Source organism: Callorhinus ursinus, unplaced genomic scaffold (genome assembly GCF_003265705.2).
Source record: "Callorhinus ursinus isolate GAN/ISIS: 27379988/994484 unplaced genomic scaffold, GSC_fseal_2.0 scaffold36, whole genome shotgun sequence".
NCBI classification, from domain to species: Eukaryota; Metazoa; Chordata; class Mammalia; order Carnivora; family Otariidae; genus Callorhinus; species Callorhinus ursinus.
In genome coordinates, this window is record NW_027397098.1 from 13,371,090 (window position 1) to 13,392,354 (window position 21,265).

The 21,265-nt window shown below is 54.8% G+C and overlaps 1 protein-coding gene across 7 annotated transcripts in view; it reads right to left on the bottom strand.

The window, feature by feature from the left end:
* The window catches only part of PFKP (phosphofructokinase, platelet), a 49,156-nt gene extending 31,631 nt beyond the window's left edge, over positions 1 to 17,525 (bottom strand). For 3 of the 7 annotated variants that reach the window (XM_025853543.2, XM_025853540.2, XM_073879971.1), the window contains exons 1-2: positions 17,338 to 17,523; positions 5,789 to 5,862 (exon numbers count right to left, since the gene is read on the bottom strand). In XM_025853543.2, the coding sequence (XP_025709328.1) occupies positions 5,789 to 5,862; positions 17,338 to 17,449 (186 nt within the window). In that variant the 5' untranslated portion in view covers positions 17,450 to 17,523. Of the gene's footprint in view, positions 1 to 5,788; positions 5,863 to 17,337 lie in introns of all 7 variants that reach the window. The other 4 variants (XM_025853539.2, XM_025853544.2, XM_025853545.2 and 1 more) reach the window with 4 other exon arrangements.
* Between the last annotated feature and the right edge of the window lie 3,740 nt (positions 17,526 to 21,265).

Here is a 21,265-nt window from a genome sequence, read left to right on the forward strand (position 1 = left end):
CTGGCTTATTTCTTAGTAAGTTAAAGCATTTCGCTTACAGACCTTGAGGGCAAGCACATAGACAGGTCAGCTCTGAACTGCTCAAGCGTTGGAGTTGGTAAATGCCATTGTGCAAGACTAGGTGGGCATGAGAGAGGTGGGCAGAGGTCCTCTGGGTGGGCAGCGGTTTTCAAAGTTCAGGAATCATGACTCTATTCTGCTACAGGACGTTCACTGCAGTCCTTCCCGCCCCCGCTCGGCCCCCACCAGGACCCTTTGGGGCACAGATGCCCTGGCCTGGAGGGCCTGACAGCCACCCCAGCTCAAGGAGCCCATGACTTCGGGGACAATGCCTGCAAATCACCTTTGCACGTGTCTCTGGCGAGAGGTGGTCAAACTCTGACCTTCTAAAATAGGTCAGAACGTGCAAGGTCAAGCACTTCATGCTTATGGAAACCTGGCAACAGAGACCAGTGGATTGATTTATTAGCCATCCAGCATTATCAGATTTCTTGACGCCAAAGCTGCTAATCCCCAGTTCTGGGTAAGTTATAAAACCCAAAGCAGGACGCAGCAGGTGTGCCTCCTCCAGGTCAGAGAGCCTGCTAGCTACCTCTCAGACAGCCCCTCACCCAGCCACACAGTGATAACACACAGGAGGGGCGCAGGCGGTGAAGGAGACCATCCTTTTGTGATTAAAACGCTGAAACAGTAACTAGCACGAGCCTGTGAAAAGCCCAGGGCACCATGGGGACGGCAGGAGGACCGGTCACAGAGCAGGTGCTCAGGGCGAGCATGGCTGGGGTCCATGCACCAGCCACGGGCCCGCTCGTGTGCTGCACGCTGGCCAAAGGGCAGACCTGCTCCAGCTTGGCAGTCTACCCCTCCCGGTCACCTGCAGACTGATACACTTCACTGCACGTGCGGGCATCCTAGTACTATTTTCAGACAGACGTTTTGTGGTGAAGCAGCTCTGACTTTAAGGAAGTGAAGGTGCAGGAAGAGTTGTGTGTAAAACCTCCTCACCCTGCCCAGCCTTCCTGGCACTTGGGGGCAGGGGGAGGCAGAGACGGGATGGGTCAGGGCAGGGATCACAAACCAGACACGCCCCGCAGAGGCCACCCCGGCACCCAGGCCCACTCTCCTGCCGTTGGGTGGCATCCAGCTGCTCAGGCAGCGTCCGCCTCACACGACACGCGGGGAAGCCCAGAGCCCGGCCCCGACGGGAGGTCAGGCCAAGGCGGGGAACCACCACGTCTGGAAAGGCCTGCCCGGCCTCCGTTGGGAAATGTGAGGTTTGGGTTGTCTGTGTTTCTGCCACAAGCATGCCATTTCTGACTTTCCCAAAACTGCGAAAGCAGGCAGCTCATCAGATCCGAGAAGTCATGTGCCCTGTGGCAAACAGGGTTTATGTTTGGAAGGGGAAAATGATATTAATCTATTAGCAGACACATTATTAAAGCTTGTTTATCCGAGGATTAAGTCAGCCCTGATGCCCAGGGCCCCAGCCCGCTGAGCTCTCTCTGTGAGAGAGAAAGCCTCCCTGGGCCTCTGGGGCAAGGCCAGACCCTGCACCTGCAGCCGGAAGCTGGTGAGGCTAGAACAGTGCTCTGAGCTGCTCTGAGGCCCCCTCAGTAGGAAGTCCTGACCAGCACGCGCAGAGATACTTGTTTTTAACCCGATCGGCTGCTGAATGTGATGGGCACCACTCCAGCCTTTCTTCGAGCCTCAGAAAGCAGGGAGATGGGCCCTGTGGAGATTTACATGTCGGCATGAGCATGCCCAATGGGGAAGTGTTATTATAGAGAGGAAACACTTTTTAAGTGAGTCCTATTTAAAGAGCTGTAATTTTTGTCAATCTGCAGGAAAACCTTCAGCTCATAGGATTTTGAGCCCACAGATTGCATGAAATAGGACTAGCCTGTCTCTGCGACCAAGACCACAGGAACAGAGAACATATCTCCTCCCCCTGGTCCACCTGAAGGCAGGGTGGTCTACTGAGCATGGTCTTGAAAAACCATGTGATGTCCTTGCCATCACCATCCCCAAGCTGCTAAAGACATTTGTAGGTGTCTAAGGAAAAACCCTAGCCTAGAAAGGGAAGAAAAAAAAAAAAAAACTGGCTCCATAGGTGGAAAGAATGGGTTAATCCACCACCCGCCCCAACCTCCCCAGATGGCGCCCTTGGGCTCGTCATGCACCACACGTAGACCTGGCCCAGATTTATAGCCCTCCCCAGCTGCCAGCCAGACAGCACGAAGCCGGTGCCAGGCCCTCGGCAGAAATGTCAGTGTTCTCCAATCAATCCGCTTCCCACACTTTCTGCTAAGGAAAAAACCCAAAACCCTTTGTTTACATGACACTAACCTGTTTAACTGTTTAGGTGTGCTGGCAACCTTGAAAGCTCTAGGCAAGCTTAGAAACTGGACCACAAACGAACACACATGTGGGACAGGTTGCTGAACGAGGTTTTAAAAAACAAAACCAACCATCTTCTCAATTTGAGTCCAAACAGGTCTCGGATGGGCATCCCCGACAGGGGTGAGTTTGCCCCCCCCAGGGGACAAGTGCCCACATCTGGAGACAAACCCGGCACGACTGTGGGGCACGGGGTGGTCCTGGCCGGTGCCCCCTGGCCCCGTCTTAGAGGCAGTCACACTAGGAGGGTACAGATGAGTCAAGAAAAACTGGCAGATTTTAGAGAGGCTTCGATTTCAGAGACAGGGTTGTCGACATCTGTCCCGAAGAGCTGATGTTACCCCCAAACTGGTGCACTCCACACTGTCTCCCAGGGCAAAGCCCGAGGGTCTGAGGCTGGCCGAGGGCTTGGTCTCCAGTAAGCCCAAGACCACCCCCCATTCAGCTGTAAAGAACAGCCCTGGTTCCCTACAATTTCTCTTTTCTGGGGCGGGGGGAGGGGTGTCGTGAGAAGCAGGGTCCACTCTCCAGACCGATGACTTCAGTCCGTGTGAGTCCAGCTGCAGGCTGCTCCTGTCTGCTTCCCGTCTCCAGGACTCGCGGGCGGACTGTCCTGGCTCCTGGAGCCTCTGCTCTTCTCCCCACGTACGCTTTATCCTCCACCCAAGACCCAACTACCAGTAAACCAGTTATTACGAAAATACAGTCGTCCTGACACTCACTACCCTAAGCCCGGATTCTCTCTGGCTCTTCCTGATGGAGAAAGTGCACAAATCCCCTGCATTTCCCTGAAAGACATGGGATCCATTCAGAGTCAGGACTCCTCGCTGCCCACCTGTGGGCGGGAAGGGGCAGGATACAAGCCCACCCCACCTTTCAGAGAGGGCGTGAAGAACATGGCTCCTCAAGTGGGCAGGAGGGGGGCGCCTGGGTGGCTCAGTCGGTTAAGCGTCTGCCCTCGGCTCGGGTCATGGTCCCAGGGTCCTGGGATCGAGCCCCACATCGGGCTCCCTGCTCAGCGGGGAGCCTGCTTCTCCCTCTCCCATTGCCGCTCCCCCTGCTTGTACGCTCACGCTGGCAAATAAATAAATAAAATCTTTAAAAGAAAAAAAGTGGCCAGGCGGAGAGCAGGCCACGGAGAGCAGGCCACCTCTCCCACCAGACAATGGGATGGAGGCATCTGGTTTCCTAGGTCAGGATTCCTCCGAAGAAAATCCAAGATGCTCTTCTCCTAAGGAAGCCCCAACGTCCTTAGGTGTGGGCATAGCTGCTATGTTCCTGGTCAGTTCCTCAACTGGAAATGTGTGCAATCTGGCAACAGAGGTCCCACTAAACATCCTATCTAAAACTCCCAGAATACAGAGCCAATAAAACCAACAGGAACATAAGTCTTAAATCTGAAGGATTAACATCGACAGTTCCTATGTCAGTTTCCACACCCAAAGATTCCGCATGCGCACAGGCCCACCCTGCTGTCCACGACACTCACGCCAAGGACACGTCCAGCCCTTGGTTCAATGCGGGGCTTCCAGACCTTGGCACTGTGGGCACTGTGGGCCAGATCACGGATTCCTTGTCCGAGCCGTTCTGGGCATCAGGCTGCTGAGCAGCATCCCTGCTCTCCATGCGTGAGAGGCCGGGAGCACCACTCCCACCCCTGATAATGGGACAGTCAAAAAACGCCTCCAGACATCCACGCCCCTGGGGGGTAGATCCCAGCCCTGTTACTGGTTTGATGGGGCATAGGAGCTTTCTCCCCAGCCCTGCCGGTGACAAAAGACATGGAAAAAGCAAACTTTCTTTTTCTAAAGAAACACGGGTCAGTTTCTTTCACTATGAAATACCGGATATGACTTCCTTCCCTTCCCTCCCACAACCGCTGTGACCTCAAAGAGCCAGGGGGGGCTGGCGACAGAAGCTCAGCCCGTACACCACTGCAGCGCCCCCGACCAGGATGACACCCGCTGCAGGGCACGCTGTAAGCCAGGGGGTCCAGGCAGATCCGTCTTCGGCAGATCTGAAAACACACTGTTAATTACAACAGAAGATTCTAATCTTCTGATCTGAGGGTGCCCCAACCCCTAGAAGATTTTTAAAACCAGGTTCACAGAGGACCTGTGGTCAGGCCAGGGGGTGCTGGTCTCTCTCAGCCCTGAGGCAGAAGGCAACCCCTCCCACAAATGGAATAAGATAAGATAAAAAGGCAGGGAGGTCTGTGTGCGTGCAGTCTCCAGAAGTAGCAGGAACGCACACACGAATGGACACCTGTAGGACACTGGACGTCGAATGGAGGGGATGGGCAGGGAGCCTGGGGAGCCTGGCACTCTGTCCGTGCTGGTGAGGGGCAGCTGGTGGCCAGCGCCTCAGCCCAGGGCCGACACTCAAGGGCACAACGTGACCCCAAAGAGCTGCAAACAGAACAAGACCAAACAATAGTCTGGGAGAGCTTTGGTTGGGCCCATCGTGTTAATATCACCCAAACCAGATAAATGCAAACCCCAAACTCACAGAACCACAGCTCGGAAAAGCACACCAAAGCCCCGGGGCAAAAAAAAAAAAAAACCCTCTTTCCAGCAAACAATACACAAACCATTATGTGGCGCAGGGAGCACAGGCTTATGAACAGCCACTTCCCAGAAGGAGAAAAGGACCTGAACAGTAACAGTCGGCTCCCGGAGGGCAGGCGGGAGTGGGGGTTTGGGTCGGTGCTGCACACAGGCGCCCAGGAAGAATCAGAATACAAAATACCAACGGTGGTTTTGCAGGAATCAAGCCATTTAAAAAACATATGCTCTTCTTTCTGTGTTTTCAGCTTTATGAGATTTCATAAATTTAAAAAGTAAATATAAATATTTTTTCCTGATAGTTTTTGAAATAACTAGCACGGTCCAAACTACACTGGCACCTTCCCTCCGAACCTGGCTTACTTCTCCGTGGTCAGGACCCCAGGAGCTAATGGGCCAGGGCTGTCCTCTTGTTTCAGGCGCTTGGTTTCGAAGTTAACACATAAACAGTGGTTAGGGAGGCGGTCTGGGTTCTACGGTAAGGAGGAAGAGCTTAAAGTGGCTGTTTTCTCCCACAGACCTCAACACTTATTCAAATTCACCCCCATATTAAATGAATATATCTCCTCTTTAGGGAAGAAGGGCTACAAATAAATACATTAATCCCATGAGACCATTTTGCGCCCCGTGGGCTCTCCCCGCCCCGAGCCCTCCCTGCCACAGATCTCACAGACCTGTACCTAGACCAGGGAGCGCCACCCCTGCCCCGCATCCCTGCGGGGCCCTGGCCTGGCCTGGGCATGCACATCAGGATCAGCAGCGCCTGAGGAAGGCACGAGGCACAGGTCCCTGAGTCAGAGAAAGCACGAGGGAGACGCAACACTGACCTCATAGATAAAGTACACTTTGGCCCCCACGTATATTCCCATGCGCACCACGGCACGGACAGCGGCGTTCATACCTGCGGAAGGAACAGGGACAGGAATCAGTGACCAGGCTCGGGCGATTCTGGCGCTAACATTGGACCTGCTGGGCCCAGGGGTGAACCGCGAGCCGGCATAGAAAGGCTCCAGAAGGCTCCTCACGTGGAGGACGGGCCTGGCGCATCCCTCCGGGGTCAATGTCAGCCTGCCGCATGTCATCGTGAGAGAGCCCCGGGTACCTTAGAGTCGGGGGGGGGGCTGTAGGCAACACGGCCCGCTCACTAGACACCAAAGGGGAGGGGTGTTCATGTGCAGTTAGCCTAACTCAAATTTATATGGAAAAGGACCATTTCAGTGATTTGAGGAGGAGATGAAAGAAAAATACATGATTTCATTAGCAGCTACTGGGGAAAACAATTTTTTAGTCAATGGCCTTACATTCAAAATCAGTCATGCTGTTTTAGTAAAAGAAAAATTAAACCAATATACTATAAATAATACCTACTCAAGATAAATCTAGGACATTTTCCACACTTTCCCAGGGGCTGTTACTTAAAGGGGATTAAAAGTGGCATTTTTTTTTAAAGATTTATTTATTTGAGAGAGAGAGTGAGCAAAAAAGAGCATGAGTGGGGGGGAAGGGCAGAGGGAGAAGCAGGCTCCCCACTGAGCAGGGAGCCCAGTGCGGGGCTTGATCCCAGGACCCTGAGGTCCTGACCCGAGCCCAAGGCAGACGCTTAACCCACTGAGCCACCCAGGCGCCCCTTAAAGCAGCTTCGTGCAACACGGTCTCGTGTGTCTGCCACACTCCCATGTGCTCTCCCCAGGAGCTGCACTTCTGAGCAGCACATCTGGGCCATGTAACCACTGTGGAGACCTAAGTGAAAAGGTCTGGACTGCACCCCTGCAGAATCCTGTGTCATCACCGTGGCTAAGAGTTAGGCCCATGAGGACAGGGGCGGGGCCAGGGACTGGGCAAGGACACAGTGCCCAGCCTCCAGTGCACAGCCCCCGGGGCTCCCAGCCAAACTCCCTGAGCACACCCAACCGACAGCTCCAGTCTGCCTTCTCCACAAGTTTACATTTCAGAAACCAACGTCGGGATTGAAGATGCTGAGAACACCGGCCATGAAGTAAAGGCCACTCCTGGGAACGGCACATGGAAGGCGCCGTGGCTCCCAGGGGCGTTAACAGACACAGAGACTCAGTTCGTGTGTACAGGAATGGTAAAGCTGCTCAGAAGATGGGTAGAAACGTTCATGTCACACTGACCCTCCTCTGAGATGCGAGAATAAGGCCGTTGGCTCTCGAAGGTGCCGAGTGTGAAGGGCTGCCATAGGCCCATAGCTGGACAAGCTGTGGACCTTAGAAGTCAGACCACAGCTCACACATGGATAAAATCTACATGGACGTGGACATGTGTGTATCTGGAGTCTCACTACTTCATGTTCAAACCTCGCTTATGTCATGAAGAATTTGAACGACCTACTGATTAACAGGTGTTTGTCCCTCCAGACCCCACAAACTCCATATATCAAGACGCGATGGGGGTGCCTGGGTGGCTGTCATTAAGCGCCTGCCTTCGGCTCAGGTCATGATCCCAGGGTCCTGGGATCGAGCTCCATGTCGAGCTCTTTGCTCAGTGGGAAGCCTGCTTCTCCCTCTGCCCCTCCCCCTGCTTGTGTTCCCTCTCTTGCTGTGTCTCCCTCTGTCAAATAAATAAATAAAATCTTACAAAGAAAAAGACGAGATGGACCCCTGTTCCCCCCTCATGCCCCCACCTTCTGCCCATGTTTGGACATACCTTGCTGCAGGTATGGCTCGCTGTGACTCACGCCCAGTACACATGCCCTCCCCAGCCCCTGCCTGTAAAACTGATGTTTCTCCTGACCTTTGCCCCGAATCCTGCCATGTCCCTCTAATGTTATCCACACCATGGCCAGAAGGACTTGAAGCGGCTTTTTCTCTTTGGTTAGCAATTACACAAATAATTTATAATTACATTCTTCTTGTTAAAAAAAAAAAGATTTTGGAAAAGGCACAACTATGGAGACAGTAAAAACATCAGGGTTACCAGGGGCTTGGGGCGACCGGAAAGGTAGTGATGCTATTCTCTCTGATGCTCCATGGGTGGATGCGGTCATTCCACATCTGTCCAAACCCAGAGGACACATACCACCAGCAGGGACTCTGGTGGAAACCATGGGCTTTGGGGGAGGATGGGGAGTCAGTGCAGGTTCCTTGTCTGTAACCCACGTGCCACAAGGCGGGGACGTGGGGAGAGCTGTGCACCTGTGTGGCAGGGAGATACGGGCACTCTTTGCACCTTCCACTCAATTTTGCTATGAAACAAAACTGCTCCAAAAAATGAAGTCCTTAAAAAAAAAATCAGGGGGTCCTGGCTGGCTCACCCCGAGCAGCATGTGACTCCAGGTCTCCGGGTTGTGAGTTCAAGCCTCACCTTGGGTGCAGAGATTACTTAGAAATAAAATCTTTTTTTTTTTAAGATTTTATTTATTTTAGACAAAGAGAGTGATCCAGAGGAGGGGCAGAGGGACAGAGAAAATCCGAAGCCGACTTCGTGCTGCGCATAGAGCCCTACCCAGGGCTGAGATCCTGACCTGCTCCAAAACCAAGAGTCGGACTCTTAACTGACTGAGCCACCCTGGTGCCCCAGAAATAACATCTTAAAAAGTAAAAGCTGCCCTGCGTCCTTTCCCCTTGCCTGCCCGCTGGAGCCAGCCACGGGACCCCCGTAGAAACGTGGTCCCACGCGGCTGCCCTGTCCCGGCACTAGCCGGAGGTCGACCGTATCAGCCTCCAAAAGCACGAATTCGCCCACGTTCCTGCTCCGGGTCCTACGGGACCTGCAGGCCAATCTGCAGGGAGAGATTTTCCACCTGGGAACGCCTACCTGCTTGGCCCCGCCCCCCGGATGCTCCTCCTTGAACCTCAGGGCCCGCTACACAGCACAACCCACAGCTCCCCCAGGACTGCTGGATGCGACCTCGAGACGGGGCTCCTAACCTCCGGAAAGCCCACCCACTCCCCTTCTCGCTGGGAGAGCGCCCCACGCCCGCGCGCGCTATGGGACAAGGGCACACGTGTGGGGCCTTAGCGCCTGTGCGCGCAGAGGTGCGCGCGTCTCCGCGGCCGGTCCGCAGCGCACGTAGCGGGAGGGAGAGGCCCAGCTGCTCGCGGGCCCTTCGGCCAGACCCCAGGATTCTAGGACTCGCTCGGCGGCCACTGTCCCGGGGAAATTAACCCCAAACGCTTCAACCACACCAGCACGATCACTGGGGACCGGCATGATTAATACCCGACGTCAGGCCTTCGCCCTCCTGAGCACCCCTTCTTTATAAGGACACAGCTCCAGGGGGTCGCTCCTAAAGGCACGATAAATGGGGGGGGGTGGTTTCTAGCCAATGTAAGCAATGACAGGAGGAAACTGTTGACAAGTACACGTGATCCGGAGGGGACGCCCAGGAGACCTGTCATGGGTGGCCCGCAACACCTTCACACCAGCCTCAGCGCCTGACTCGCACCCCGGCCTCTTGGGGTGAACCTGTGCTCACCTGAGAAGGAGCCGGTCACCTGCAGCACTGGGTGTCCCCTCGGCACTGCCAGAGCCCCCTGGGGAGGAGAGGACCTTCTGGAAGGCAGGGATGGAGGAGCTGGATGCGGCATCTTCCACAAGTTACCGGGGAGGGCGAGCTGTAGCCAGTGCATCCTAAGAACCACCTCCCAGCCTCCCTGGGCTTTTACTGAAAGTGAGTGCAGTTGAGTTAAACCTGCTGGCCTCTTCCCACAGCTGGAGCCAGCCCCGGGCGGGCGTGGGGCGTGGGGTAGGGCTGTGGCTCCAGCTCAGGGCGGATGGATGCTCACAGCAAGCCTGTGGGGTCCGGAGTCCCCCCCCCCCCCCGGGGGGATGAGGAAGTCAGGCTCTGAGCAGGCAAACGGAAAGCCAAGGGAACAGAATTGATAAAGGGCACACCTGGAGTGTAAACCTTAGTCTCCGTTATATTTTAACTTAAAAGACGAGAGAATTCCCTCTGGTACAATGGCTGTGCATTAGAATCTCCTAAGGGAACCCTGAGGAATTAAAAAGGGCTGCTGGTCCCCAGTTCTGGGTTTCACTGTTTGGGGCAGGGCCTGCTGGGTCTGCCAGGGCTCCCTGCCAGTGGAGTGTAGGGCTGGGCCCTACAGGTGGACACCTTCCAAGGAGGGGCCCCTGGAGGACAAAAACCAAGCACAGCAGAGAACACCCCTGTGTCCTCCCATGGCCTCTGTCACACACAGTTTGTACGATGGGCTTCGTTCCTCGTGCTTTTGCTCGTGTGTCGGTAGCCAGATCCGGGAATTCAGACAACTCTCCTCATCACTACCATGGGAAAATGTAATCCTGCTACCAGGTCAGAATCGTAATATTTGGAAAGTAACCTCCTTGTCATTTGTAAAAATTTAGACCCTGGCCCGCAGGGAATGGAGAGGTTGGTTATGGAAACCAAAAATGAAATAAACAGACCTTGAAAAAATTAGGAGCAGCTGAGTGGGAACTGTGTGATCAGTACTTGAGATGAGACAGACAAAACAGGCCGTTAAACCGCTGTCTTGAGTCTACATAGCCGCTGCTTCTTACTAAAATATCCTGCAGGGAAGCGGGGCCATTAAGATCATTCCTTCCTGAATTAAAATAAAAACTTCAAAAAAAAAAAAGAATTGTTCAATCAGTCACTATATGGTATATCTGATACTAATATGACACTGCATGTTAACTATACCGGAATGAAAACAAAAACTTCAAACATTATAATAAAAAAATTAATAATTTAAATTAAGAAAAAGAAAGATCATTCCTTCCTTGAGGTCATGGAGTGCAGCGGACCTGTTTCCAAATGCCTCCAGAGATCTACTCTGATAACATTTAAACTTGGGATATCTGCAAGAAGCAAAGGGTATGTTGATTCTAATAAAATAATGGGGGTTCATTCTTGTTGTTTCCCAGGTGATCTGAAGAGTACAATCAGGTCCTTACTTAACCCTTTAGACCAGACTGTCTGGAGCTATTTCCCCCGGCTCATCACCGTCCACTCACGATCGCCACCCCGGGTGCTGGAGCCCCACTGTCCCTGGGATGGCCGCACCTGGCCGAGTCAGAGCGGCCTGCATGGCTCAGCATGGAAAAAAAAGAATGTGGGATATCTTATTGATGATCTTTATACTGATGAGGGATTGACTACTAGGTCACATTTACAATTAATTGTTTTCGTGTGGTGACGGGGTAAAGTCACATACGTAATGGGCTTTGCGTGGGAGCCTGTTTCTCCCGCACAGCATGGGATCTAGTTCTGAATCTACTCTGTAGCAGTAGCGTGTTTATCTTACTGCGGGAATCAGTGCAAAGCTCTTTGCAGAAGGGGATGAATATTCCCTTCCAGGTACCTAAAGTAGCTAAGCTCCTGCCGATGGGTTTCCGCGGGTCTTCCCACTGCTCACTAGTGTAAGCACCGCTGTAAAGAACATTCTCTCACCAGCCTACCTGCTGCCACCTCTGCTCCCGGCCTCGGCCTTTCCTCCTGCTATACAGATGAGCCCCTATCTGAGGCCAAACCCTCCACTTACAGAATCCACCCCACACCCCTGAGTCCTCGCCACAGGGGCACCCTGCGGCAGGCGGGCCCAGCTCCACCCCTGCAGCCCTCCAGCCATGGCCCAATCCGCTCCCCATAAGACCCTAAACTTGGGCTCCCCACCCCACCCCTCCTGGCCGCCCCACAAAACGACCCTTATCAGAAGCACCAGGACCTGCAGGGGTTTTCTTGCTCCCACAAGGTAAATGCAAAGTCCTCACTGCTGGCCCTCCGGGGAATCTCACCCATCCCCTCCTCCCAGCCCCTACACACACGTCCCCCCTCGGCACAGCTGCTTTGCCCCAGCTCATGCCTCAGCCCCTGTGGGTTGGGGGTCGGGTGCAGGGTCCCTGACCACAGGTGCCTGGGGCCTTACAGAAACAGGGGCTCTTTCCTAGGTCTGGCTTGCTTCCAGCACTCAGTGCCAGCCCCCTGAGAGACGGGGGTCCACTGTCGGCCTGAGGCATGGCCTCACACCTCCGTGGTCATCATTCACTGGTGGGATGAGGCCATGAAAAGGGGAACTAGACCGTAGGAATGTTAACCCAGAGCTGAACCAGTCACCCTACACCACTCATCCAACCATTTTCTGGCCAAAAGAAACGTCCAGCCACGTCACTTATTTACACCTTTTTATACAAGGGGTCCTAGGGTAATTAACCTTCCCAGTCAAGGTCCTCATCAAGGTCAGAAAGCCCTCCTACGAAACTGCCCCATGCACCCAGGACGCAAGCGTGGGGGACCAGGTGTGATTCTCAGGCCCCCGCTAGACCCAGACCCACAAAATCCGAAGGGCCATGCAACCAGGAGGGGGAGGCTCGCGAGCCCCCAGGAGCAGGAGGGCTGGTGGGTTCCTGAGCGGTGTGCCGCCCTTTCCCTCCTGCGCCCTGCCCTGTGCTCCTCCTTCCACTGAAGGGAGGAGGGGAGAGGACAGCGGGGCAGTGACTCTGTGTCCTTCATTTTGCAAACGAAAAATGGAGGCCCTGCCCTCCGCTAGCAGAGCGCAGAACCAGGAACCAGGACCTATTAATCAGTCTCTTGACCCTCGAGGCTCTGCTCTGCCACACGCTTTGCTGCTTCTTGTCCTGACAGGCACAATTACTGTAATTCCCAGCATGCTAGGTATACAGTGGCGAAGACGCAGGGGACGAAGGGGCAGTGGGAGGGCACGGGGGCTTCCTTGCAGGGGCGCTGCAGCAAATAAAAAGGGAGCACCGTGTTTTCTCAACATAGGACTGCCTGTTCTTTATCCAAATACACCTTGCCAACCTAGTTACAACCGCACTAGGCCTACAGTTTGGTGTCCCATCGTCTGCCTTTACCACGTTGCTGGCCCATCTCCAGGCTTCTAACGGTGATTGCTTCTAATGGTGATTGCTTCTGACGGTCCATCAGGTTGGTGGAGCGTGTCCCACGGGCCCCAGTTCTCCCTGATGAAAGGTTTCAGTTCTGAACCAAAGCTGTTTGTTCCCCCCAAGGCAGGATGGAGTTTTTCTGAAAGATGACAAAGCGTCTGGCTTCTAAGAGTCGCCTGGGGTGCCACGCAGAGTGTGTGCATTACAGAAGAGGGTGCAGCGGCTGACTGCCCACGGCACTCACGGGGGTGAGCGCCGTAGTTTTAACACACGCCTCCAAGACGCAACCGTGCTTGCTAAATTAATTATTAAATTTTACATGGAAAAAAATCCCCCCACTCTAGAACGTATGTGTACAGAGTTCCAGCCCCTGTTTCCCTCTGCACCGACCTGGGCTCTGCAGCCAGCACAGCTCCGGATGAGCACAGAAGGAACCCGCACAAGCAGGGCCCCAGTGCCGTGTTCAAGCAGTACGTGATCAATGGCCGAACCGCCCCACGCTGGGCTCCAGTCACTACTGCCCCACATTTCTGCCGACTGCTATAAAGTTCCAAGCTTTGAGGCATTAGCCATTCCCAGATCCTGCTCTGCAGATAGAAGAGTGCTTCTGATTAGTGAAGGTTCAAGTCACTGAAATGACTCAGTGAGAGAAGGAAGGAGCCAGAACTGCAGTCACCCGGCATTTAAGAAAGGAAGTGGCCCACAGGGCCATACAGGAATTCAGGGGGAGCCATCCAGCAAACATCCGAGAGCCTGCCTCGTACCGCGTCCTGTGCTGGACCACCTCTCATGCTCTCTGCAGCCACAGGGCCCGGCCCCGTCTACCACTTAGAACTCAAGGAAGCCTGTTCCTCACAAAGCTCGCTCGCTCCCGCGTGAACCAAGAACAAGTTAGCGCACACGAGCGTAGCGCCCGCCACCAGCAAACATTAGTGACTTGCTGTTCTTTTAAAGACTGACACAGACTCAATTTATGTGAATTCTCTGGATACTGTATTCGTGTTTGCTTCGCCTGAGGCAAAAAGAGGACTTTACGGCCACGCTGCCCACAGGGGGCACTCAATTTCTCCACCTTCTCATCTGCACTGGGCTGATCCCACAGACTGTGTCTATGCCCATGAATCATTTTTGGTGGATGACACAATCTTGCTCGAGGGTGGCTACTTAGTCATGGAAAGGCTGTCTGTCCAGCAAGGTGGAAAATCAGTTTTAACTTGCAGACATTCCTTGTGACAGCAGAAGGAACCCAAAGAATGAGAAAAATAAGTAGCCCTAGAAATAGCCTTCCGTAGTGGGCAGGGCTGGGGCAGTAGAAACAGGATTTTCTTTTGCTTTTTAATAATTACTACATTTGAGTGGAAAACAAAGTGTTTCATCACTCTGGCTTTGGCTGACCTAGTGCTATCCCTGTAAAAAGGTGCTTTCTGCTCCACTACCAAAGGTGTTTAAAAATCATCTGGACGTACCTGAGTGGCTCAGTGGGTTAAGCATCCAACTCTTGATATTGGCTCAGGTCATGATCTCAGGGTCCTGAGATGGAGCCACGGGCCAGACTCTGCCCTCAGCAGGGAGTCGGCTTGGGATTCCCTCTCCCCCTCCGCCCCACCCCCCTCTCTCTCTCTCTCTCTCTCTCTCTGTAATAAGTAAGTACATGCACACATAAATAAAATCTTTAAAACTTGGACTTTCACTTTACAAGGCCCCCGAAGAGCATGGCCTCCTGGGAAGTCCCTGGGACTGAAATCTGACAGAAGCTGGTTTAAATCCTGCCAGATGCCACATACGAGCTGTGTAACCCCAACCAGGTCCCTTACGTCTCCGTAGGTCTTCCTCCCACCTCCAAAACGAAGACATACATACCTGGGAGCAATGTGATCAGGCCTGGAGATAACCGTAAAGCTCCAGGGACACAAAACGTGCCCAATAAATAGTAGCTATGCTCCCCCCACCCCCCAGTTGGAATTTGACCAAAATTTCACATCTGATTGGAAAACCTGACATTAAGACTTGCATATGCTCCCCTGGATCTTTAGCAAGGAGCAAAAATCTCCCTATCGCCGGGAAAATCAAGTACTGACAGAATTTGGAGTCAGGATAAAATGGCAAAAGAACCGAGCGTCTTAGACAGTATCTCTAGGAATGACCTTGTCTAAGGGTCTGTAAACGTGTTGCTGCTGAGACCAGCCCCTCTGCGCTTATGTCCAGATGAGCTTTCTCAGAAGGAAATGCATTCAGATGCTCCATCAGGTCAGAGCAGCATAAAAGCAGGAGACCGTGCTTTGCATGAAGTCCAAGGAAACCTCCCTTCTGCCTGGGGTGAAATGCGGGGAGCACAGACTCTCTCCCTGGGCCAGCCCAGAGGTGTCAGCTGAGAGCATCGGGCATTTCCCGAGACCCTGACACCAACCAAGCAGGCTTCTCATGTAATCTGGGTTCTCAGAGTACCCTGTTCCACTGAGCAGAAGACACGTGGACTTCCTGGCCCCTATTGGAACTACTCACAAGTGGCTGAGCCAGGCTAAGTTCTGTGTATTGCACCGCGGTCCCCAGTGCCTGCAGGTCATCTACCAGGTAGCTGAGCAAACTCTTGGACAGGGATTCCAAAGAGTGGACCCATAAATGCTTTTTTTTTTTTTCAACAGACACAGCACCTTAATTGTCAAATAACCTTGAAACTCTGGCCTTGAAGCCTGGTGGTTTTAGAGACTAGTTCCTCTGCCTGTGCCAACGTTGTATTCCCTTGCAGGGCCCCGATTATGCTTCCTAATTCGTGCTAGGGCAGGTCTCCAGACCCACGTGCTCTTTATGCCATGTGGTAGGAAGCCACTCTTAGCCCCACCGCGACCCCACCAGGGCTCCACGTGGCAAACCTCTGGGTGTTCATTTACGTCACGCAGGCGATATCCTCTGTATCACACTGCATTTCCCCAATCCGGGCCTTGGCTCTATCACCTTTTCCTTCTCCGGAATGTTTACATCGGGGCTCACTTTACTAGAATACCAGATCAGACAGAACAGCCCGGCTTCCCTCGTGAACACAAGGGAGGCCCGTGCAGTGGGGGCGGTGACTGGCCCCGCGGTCCCGCCCACAACAGGACGAGGCGGGTCTCGCCGGGGACTCACGCTCCCGGGACGCTGCCCGCGCGGGAGCGCCATCCCCTCACCTACTGCGCGCCGCGCGCCGGCTGCCGGTGCCTGATGCCTAGGGTCAAGGGCACAGGGCGCGCGGGCGGCGACTGGCCGGGCATCACGTAGACGCGCGGCGGGCGGGGCTGCGGCCACAGCGCCCCAACCTGCCGCCCCCGCGCCAGCCCCGCCCGGCTCAAGGGCGAAGGCAAGGTCAGGAGCACGGCAGGCGGTGGGCAGCAGGCGAGGGCGCCCGGCGCAGCACCTGAGCATCCCTCCACCTGGTGTGTCCTGGAAATCTGGGAAAATCAGGCACCAGGGGTAGGAGAAAGAGGAAGAAAGAAAAACCAAACCCAGCTTGGGGAGGCGTCTCCAGCCTGGGCGGTCTTAGGCTCCAGGGACGCAACCGCCCGCAAAGCGGCGATCCACTTTCTAGCGGGCGGCTCGCCCCATCCAGGGATTTACCTGGATCAGGAAACCCCACCGTTTGGAAATCCCTGTGGCCCCACGTGCACCCAGCGCCAGGGGCCCGGGCGTGGCCATGTCACCCCCTCCTTTAAATTTAAATACTCTTTAGGTATCCGCGGGCCCTGGGCTTGGGTCCCCTTCTCCCCCCAAATCTGCCTCCACATGGTGGGGGGAGGAGGGCTGGAGTGCGCGCCCCGGGTGCTGGTGACGTCCCGGAGTCCCGGCTTCCTGGTCCTTACCAGCCAGAGGAGGCTGGCGGGGCGGGCCTTGTGACCCATTTCAATTTTCGGTTTTGTCAGGAGAGCGGTGGAAAGCCTCCAGCGGAAACTGGGCGGTGGGCGTCCCGGGCGGGGTCCTCTCGCGCCCCCCGCCGCGCCCCACCGGGCAACAGCCGGGACCCCGCCCGCGCCGCGCGGGGGACGCGAATCCGCAGGACGCGCGGCGGGGATCCGTTTCCACCCGGTGGGGGCGGGGGGCGGGGGGGGTTAGGGGCCGCGGCATCCAGGTGGCCGCGCGACTCCTAAGCTTCCCAGGGGTGTCGGCCCCACCCTACGACTCGGACGAGAAATGACCTCCGAGGGCCGTCCAGGAGACCCCACCGCCAGTCTCAATTTAAAAACTAAACGTGGAGGGGGAAAATTAATTGATCTTCCCGATAAAGGATCCTAAGGCCATATTCTTCCCTCCTCCTGCCCCCAGCCCCGCAGCGACTCCTTCTGAGGCTGCACCGCCCACTCCTGCCCCGGAAGGTACCCCTGCGGTTCCCGGGAGCCGGAGTTTCTCCCCCACCCTTCTCTGATCCGCAGGACCCCCTCCTCCTCGCTTCTTCCTGGGGCTCCCATCGCTTGTCCCCGCTTGCCCCGCGTACCCCATCCCCTCTTCCCGGTCCCTCCTCCCATCACTTATCCCCCGGCCCGGTCAGGCGGTCGCGCACCTTGGGCATCCCCGCCGCTGGTCAGCACTCCGATGGCCTTGCCGGCCCCGGAGAGGTGCTCCAGGCACTTTCGGAAGGAGACCTTGCGGTTGGCGACATCTTCGTCGTCCATGGCGAGCAGGCCGAGACTGTGCTGGGGCGGGTGCTCAGCAGGCAGTGCCCCCTCCCGCGCCACTGCGACTCAGAACCGTCCGCCCCGCCCGCTCGGCGCGCGCCAATGAGCGGCCAAGGGCGGGCTCCTGGGCGCCGGGGGCGGGCCGGCGGGACCCGCGGGGCGGGGGCGCGCCTCAGGCCAGTCGCGGAGCTCGGCGGGTGGTGGTGCATTCAGGGTGGGGGAGCGCCGCAGGTTGGGGGGAGGTACGAGGGGAGCGGGCCGACCCAGCGCCGAACGTGGGCGGGAGTAACGCAGAAGGGGAGCGCCACAGGTGGGGGCGGGGCAGCGGATGGTCTCAGAGGGGCCGGGCGGCAGGTGGAGGGTGCGTCGCCGGTGGGAGAAGGATCAAGGTCCGCTGGGGAGCACCCCTGGGGGAAAGAAAAGCATGGCAGGTGGGCGGAGCATCTTAGATGGGCGGGATCGCAGCAATTGTGGGAGCATTGCGAGGGCCGGGCTGCATCGCAGGTGGCGGCTGTATCCCGGTGGGAGGAGCCTCGCAGAGGGCAAAGGTCCTGGGCGCTGGGTAGGAAAAGCACCACAGGTGGGTGAGAGCTTTGCAGGTAGGAGAGAGCACTAGGGGTAGGGGCGCGGCGGGTGGAGAGAGCGCAGCAGGTGGCGGGATCGCAGCGTGGGAGCGAGCGCCGCCGGTGGGGGCGCGGGGCCAGCGGCTACTAGGGAAGCAGACCCCAACCGAGGCGCCCCCCACGGGATTCCTCCCCGCGCGGCTCTCCGAGCCGAAGGCGCCCCAGCTTGTTCTACGGCTCCCCCAGGTTTCACCTGCGGCCTGGGGTTGGGGGGACGTGCAGCAAACTCTTCCCTAAGGACACTGCCTTGCACGTGTGTTGTCAGCTAGAAACTCCCACGGCTCTGCTGGGAATCTCCAAACCTAAAACATTCGTATCCAGTATCCTCGCATGAAGGATGAACGGCCCGCCGACCTTTCACAGAGCTCAGCTCAATGCCAGCTACCTGCTCCGGATTCGGGCCTGCACTGTGCTTGGAGTGCAGATTACCCCAAGAAAAGCGTTTCAGAAACGCCCCATCGCCGGTTCACGGTTGCATGGCACCAGGCCTCAGCCTACAGAGAGGCCAATAAATGTTTATCCAGTGGCTACAAGAGGGGAAAAAAGCTCAAGGAGAGACTTGAGTTAACCCAGAGAAGTGTGTAATAGCAACACAAACAAGCTATCTACATAGGACCACCCCTGCCAAAAGATGGCCACATCCACGTTTAGGTGCTTACCTCCTCCCAGCTACACCTGATCCTCTAGCTCATCTCTCTGAGCATCACAAATTTGTAAATTATTGTAAAAGAAAGAAATACCCGCCTTAGAGCTGGAGGTCTGACTTCTCCTGGTCAGTATTATTGGTGAATCCCTCAACCCCAGGGTCATCAGAATCGCCCTGGCCTGGTTTTTCCCAGCCCCACCAGAATCACTGACGCCAGGGAATATGTATTTTTAACAAGCTCCCTGTGTGTTCTGATTATTGCAAAGCTTGAGAATGACTGCTCAAATGGATTAAGCCCGAGCAGCTTAGGGTCTGCTGGAAAGGAACACTGGGCCTTTTGGGAGTCCGGGGTGGGTGCCCTTCACTCTCCCAGGGCAGGGGAATGGAGCCAGGCTGCACCCAGAGGTCCCGCACCCCCAGCCTAGGATTTGTGCTCTAGAATCACCCACTCCTTCTTAGGGCATCCTACACTTTAAAATGTTGGGGCACCCTGAATTCTATCTTAGCTGAAAGCCCTTTAACTTGTATGCAATTGGTATTTTTGTAATGTAAAGTTAGAGATTGGCCTTTTGTCACTGAATTGTCTGTAATATAGAAAACAATGGATATAGGGGCGCCTGGGTGGCTCAGGTGTTAAGTGTCTGCCTTCGGCTCAGGTCATGATCCCAGGGTCCTGGGATCAAGCCCCACATAGAGCTCCACATCGAGCCCCACACTGAGCCCCACATCGGGCTCTCTGCTCTGCTGGAGGCCTGCCTGTCCCCCTCCCACTCCCCCTGCTTGTGTTCCCTCTCTCGCTGTGTCTCTCTGTCAATAAATAAATAAAATCTTAAAAAAAAGAAAAAGAAAACAATGGATATAAATGGAGTCCAAACATGACAATAGGTTAAGTAAATTATGGTAAAAATATATACTGGAATAGTTTTCAATTGTTGTTACTAGTATGAGCATAAACATTTATTGACATGGAAATATGTCCGGGTTGTATCTGTAAGAGGCAAATACCGTGAGCCCCGGCATGTGCATGTACCATGGCCCCAGCATGTGCGTGTATATGTATAACAAACAGATCTAGATATCTCTATTCTCTCTCTTTTGCTTATTCTGTGTATTCTCTTATCCTGCAATGAACAAGTATTGTTTTGGAATAAATATGTGATAGTTAATTAAAAACAGTAAGGTTAATTGTCTTCAGACGCCCAAGGTTCTGTCTGTTTTGCAAAAGCTAAGGTCTATGTACGCAGAGTTGTGGCTCAGGGGAGTCACCCGTCGCTCTCCCCCAGCTGCCGCCTGGAACTCTGACCCGTTGTTCCGAGTATCAGAGTACCATGTACAGAGACCGCCAGCTAATATGGAGAGACGGCGCCCTCTCCTTTCTTACTCTCTTGCAATACGTATATTTTAATAGTTCTTCAAACCCTTCAACTGGATGGTTTTTGTGGGGTGTTTGTTTGTTTAACTTTGGCCTTGGAAGAGAAACTGATACCAAAGCGGACAACTGCATGCCCTCCTGACTGCATCGCTTACCTCTGGCAGGATAGGACATGTGCACTAGTTCTCTGTTGCTGCCTAAAAATCACCCCAAACTTCTGTGGCTCATGGCAGCACACACTTACATCCCAGGAAGTATTGTCCCGTGGTCAGGAATTCAGGCGGGCTTCCCTGGCCCCTGCCCATAGCCTGCCCAGGCTGCAGCCAGGTGTGGGCCAGGGTCTGAAGGCTCATCTGAAGGCTCCCCTCTGCACACACTCCCAGGTTGCTGGCAGGATTTGTTTTCTTCAGGGCTGCTGGAGGAACGGTCCTGGTCCTAACGGCCTGCAGGCTATAACTCTGCCCCTCCTCTTGGCAATTTCCTTCCCTTCCAGCTGTCCAGCTAGCTCCGAGCTAATCTGCAACCACACCACATGGCCTTGCCTTTTCTGCATGCCCCATGTTCCTCTCCTCCTTCCTAGAATTTGGAAAGTCCACGCATCAACGCTCAATCATCTGCTAACCTAGGGAATGCAGCCACCGCCCCTGCTTCCTGGGGCCCGTTGTCTTTCAGTGCCCTTGTGCAAATTTAAAAATAATTCTGCTCTGCATCTAACAGCTAAACTTTAAATTATATATAGAACAGTTGGAGGCTTTCCAAAACCTTGATGCAGAATCATGTCGGTGGAGCCAATGAGAATATCTAGAAACTGGGGGGGAGATGGAGAGGAAGGCAGTCTCACTATTTCCGCCAAGTCTGTGGCTGTTCAGAGTTTTGACCCTCTGGGCATCTCCATTAGTAACGTGGAGCCTCTCACTGAATAACTTTATTTCCTTCATGGAACACGGGTGCAGGTTGGCCAATGGAGACTTCCCCATACTTGCAGCGCAGTTAGGGTAACAGGAAGCCCCAGTCATGCGAGCAGCGTCCGCGGTGAGTAGGTGGAGGGGTTGGTCTGTTTCCCAGGAACATTAGCTGGGCCTTTCCAGGCCTGCTGGTGCCTCTTTTCTCAGAAAGCAGAGGGAAAGAGAGATGGCCGTCTTGAAGAATACGTTATAGAGGGATCTCCCCGT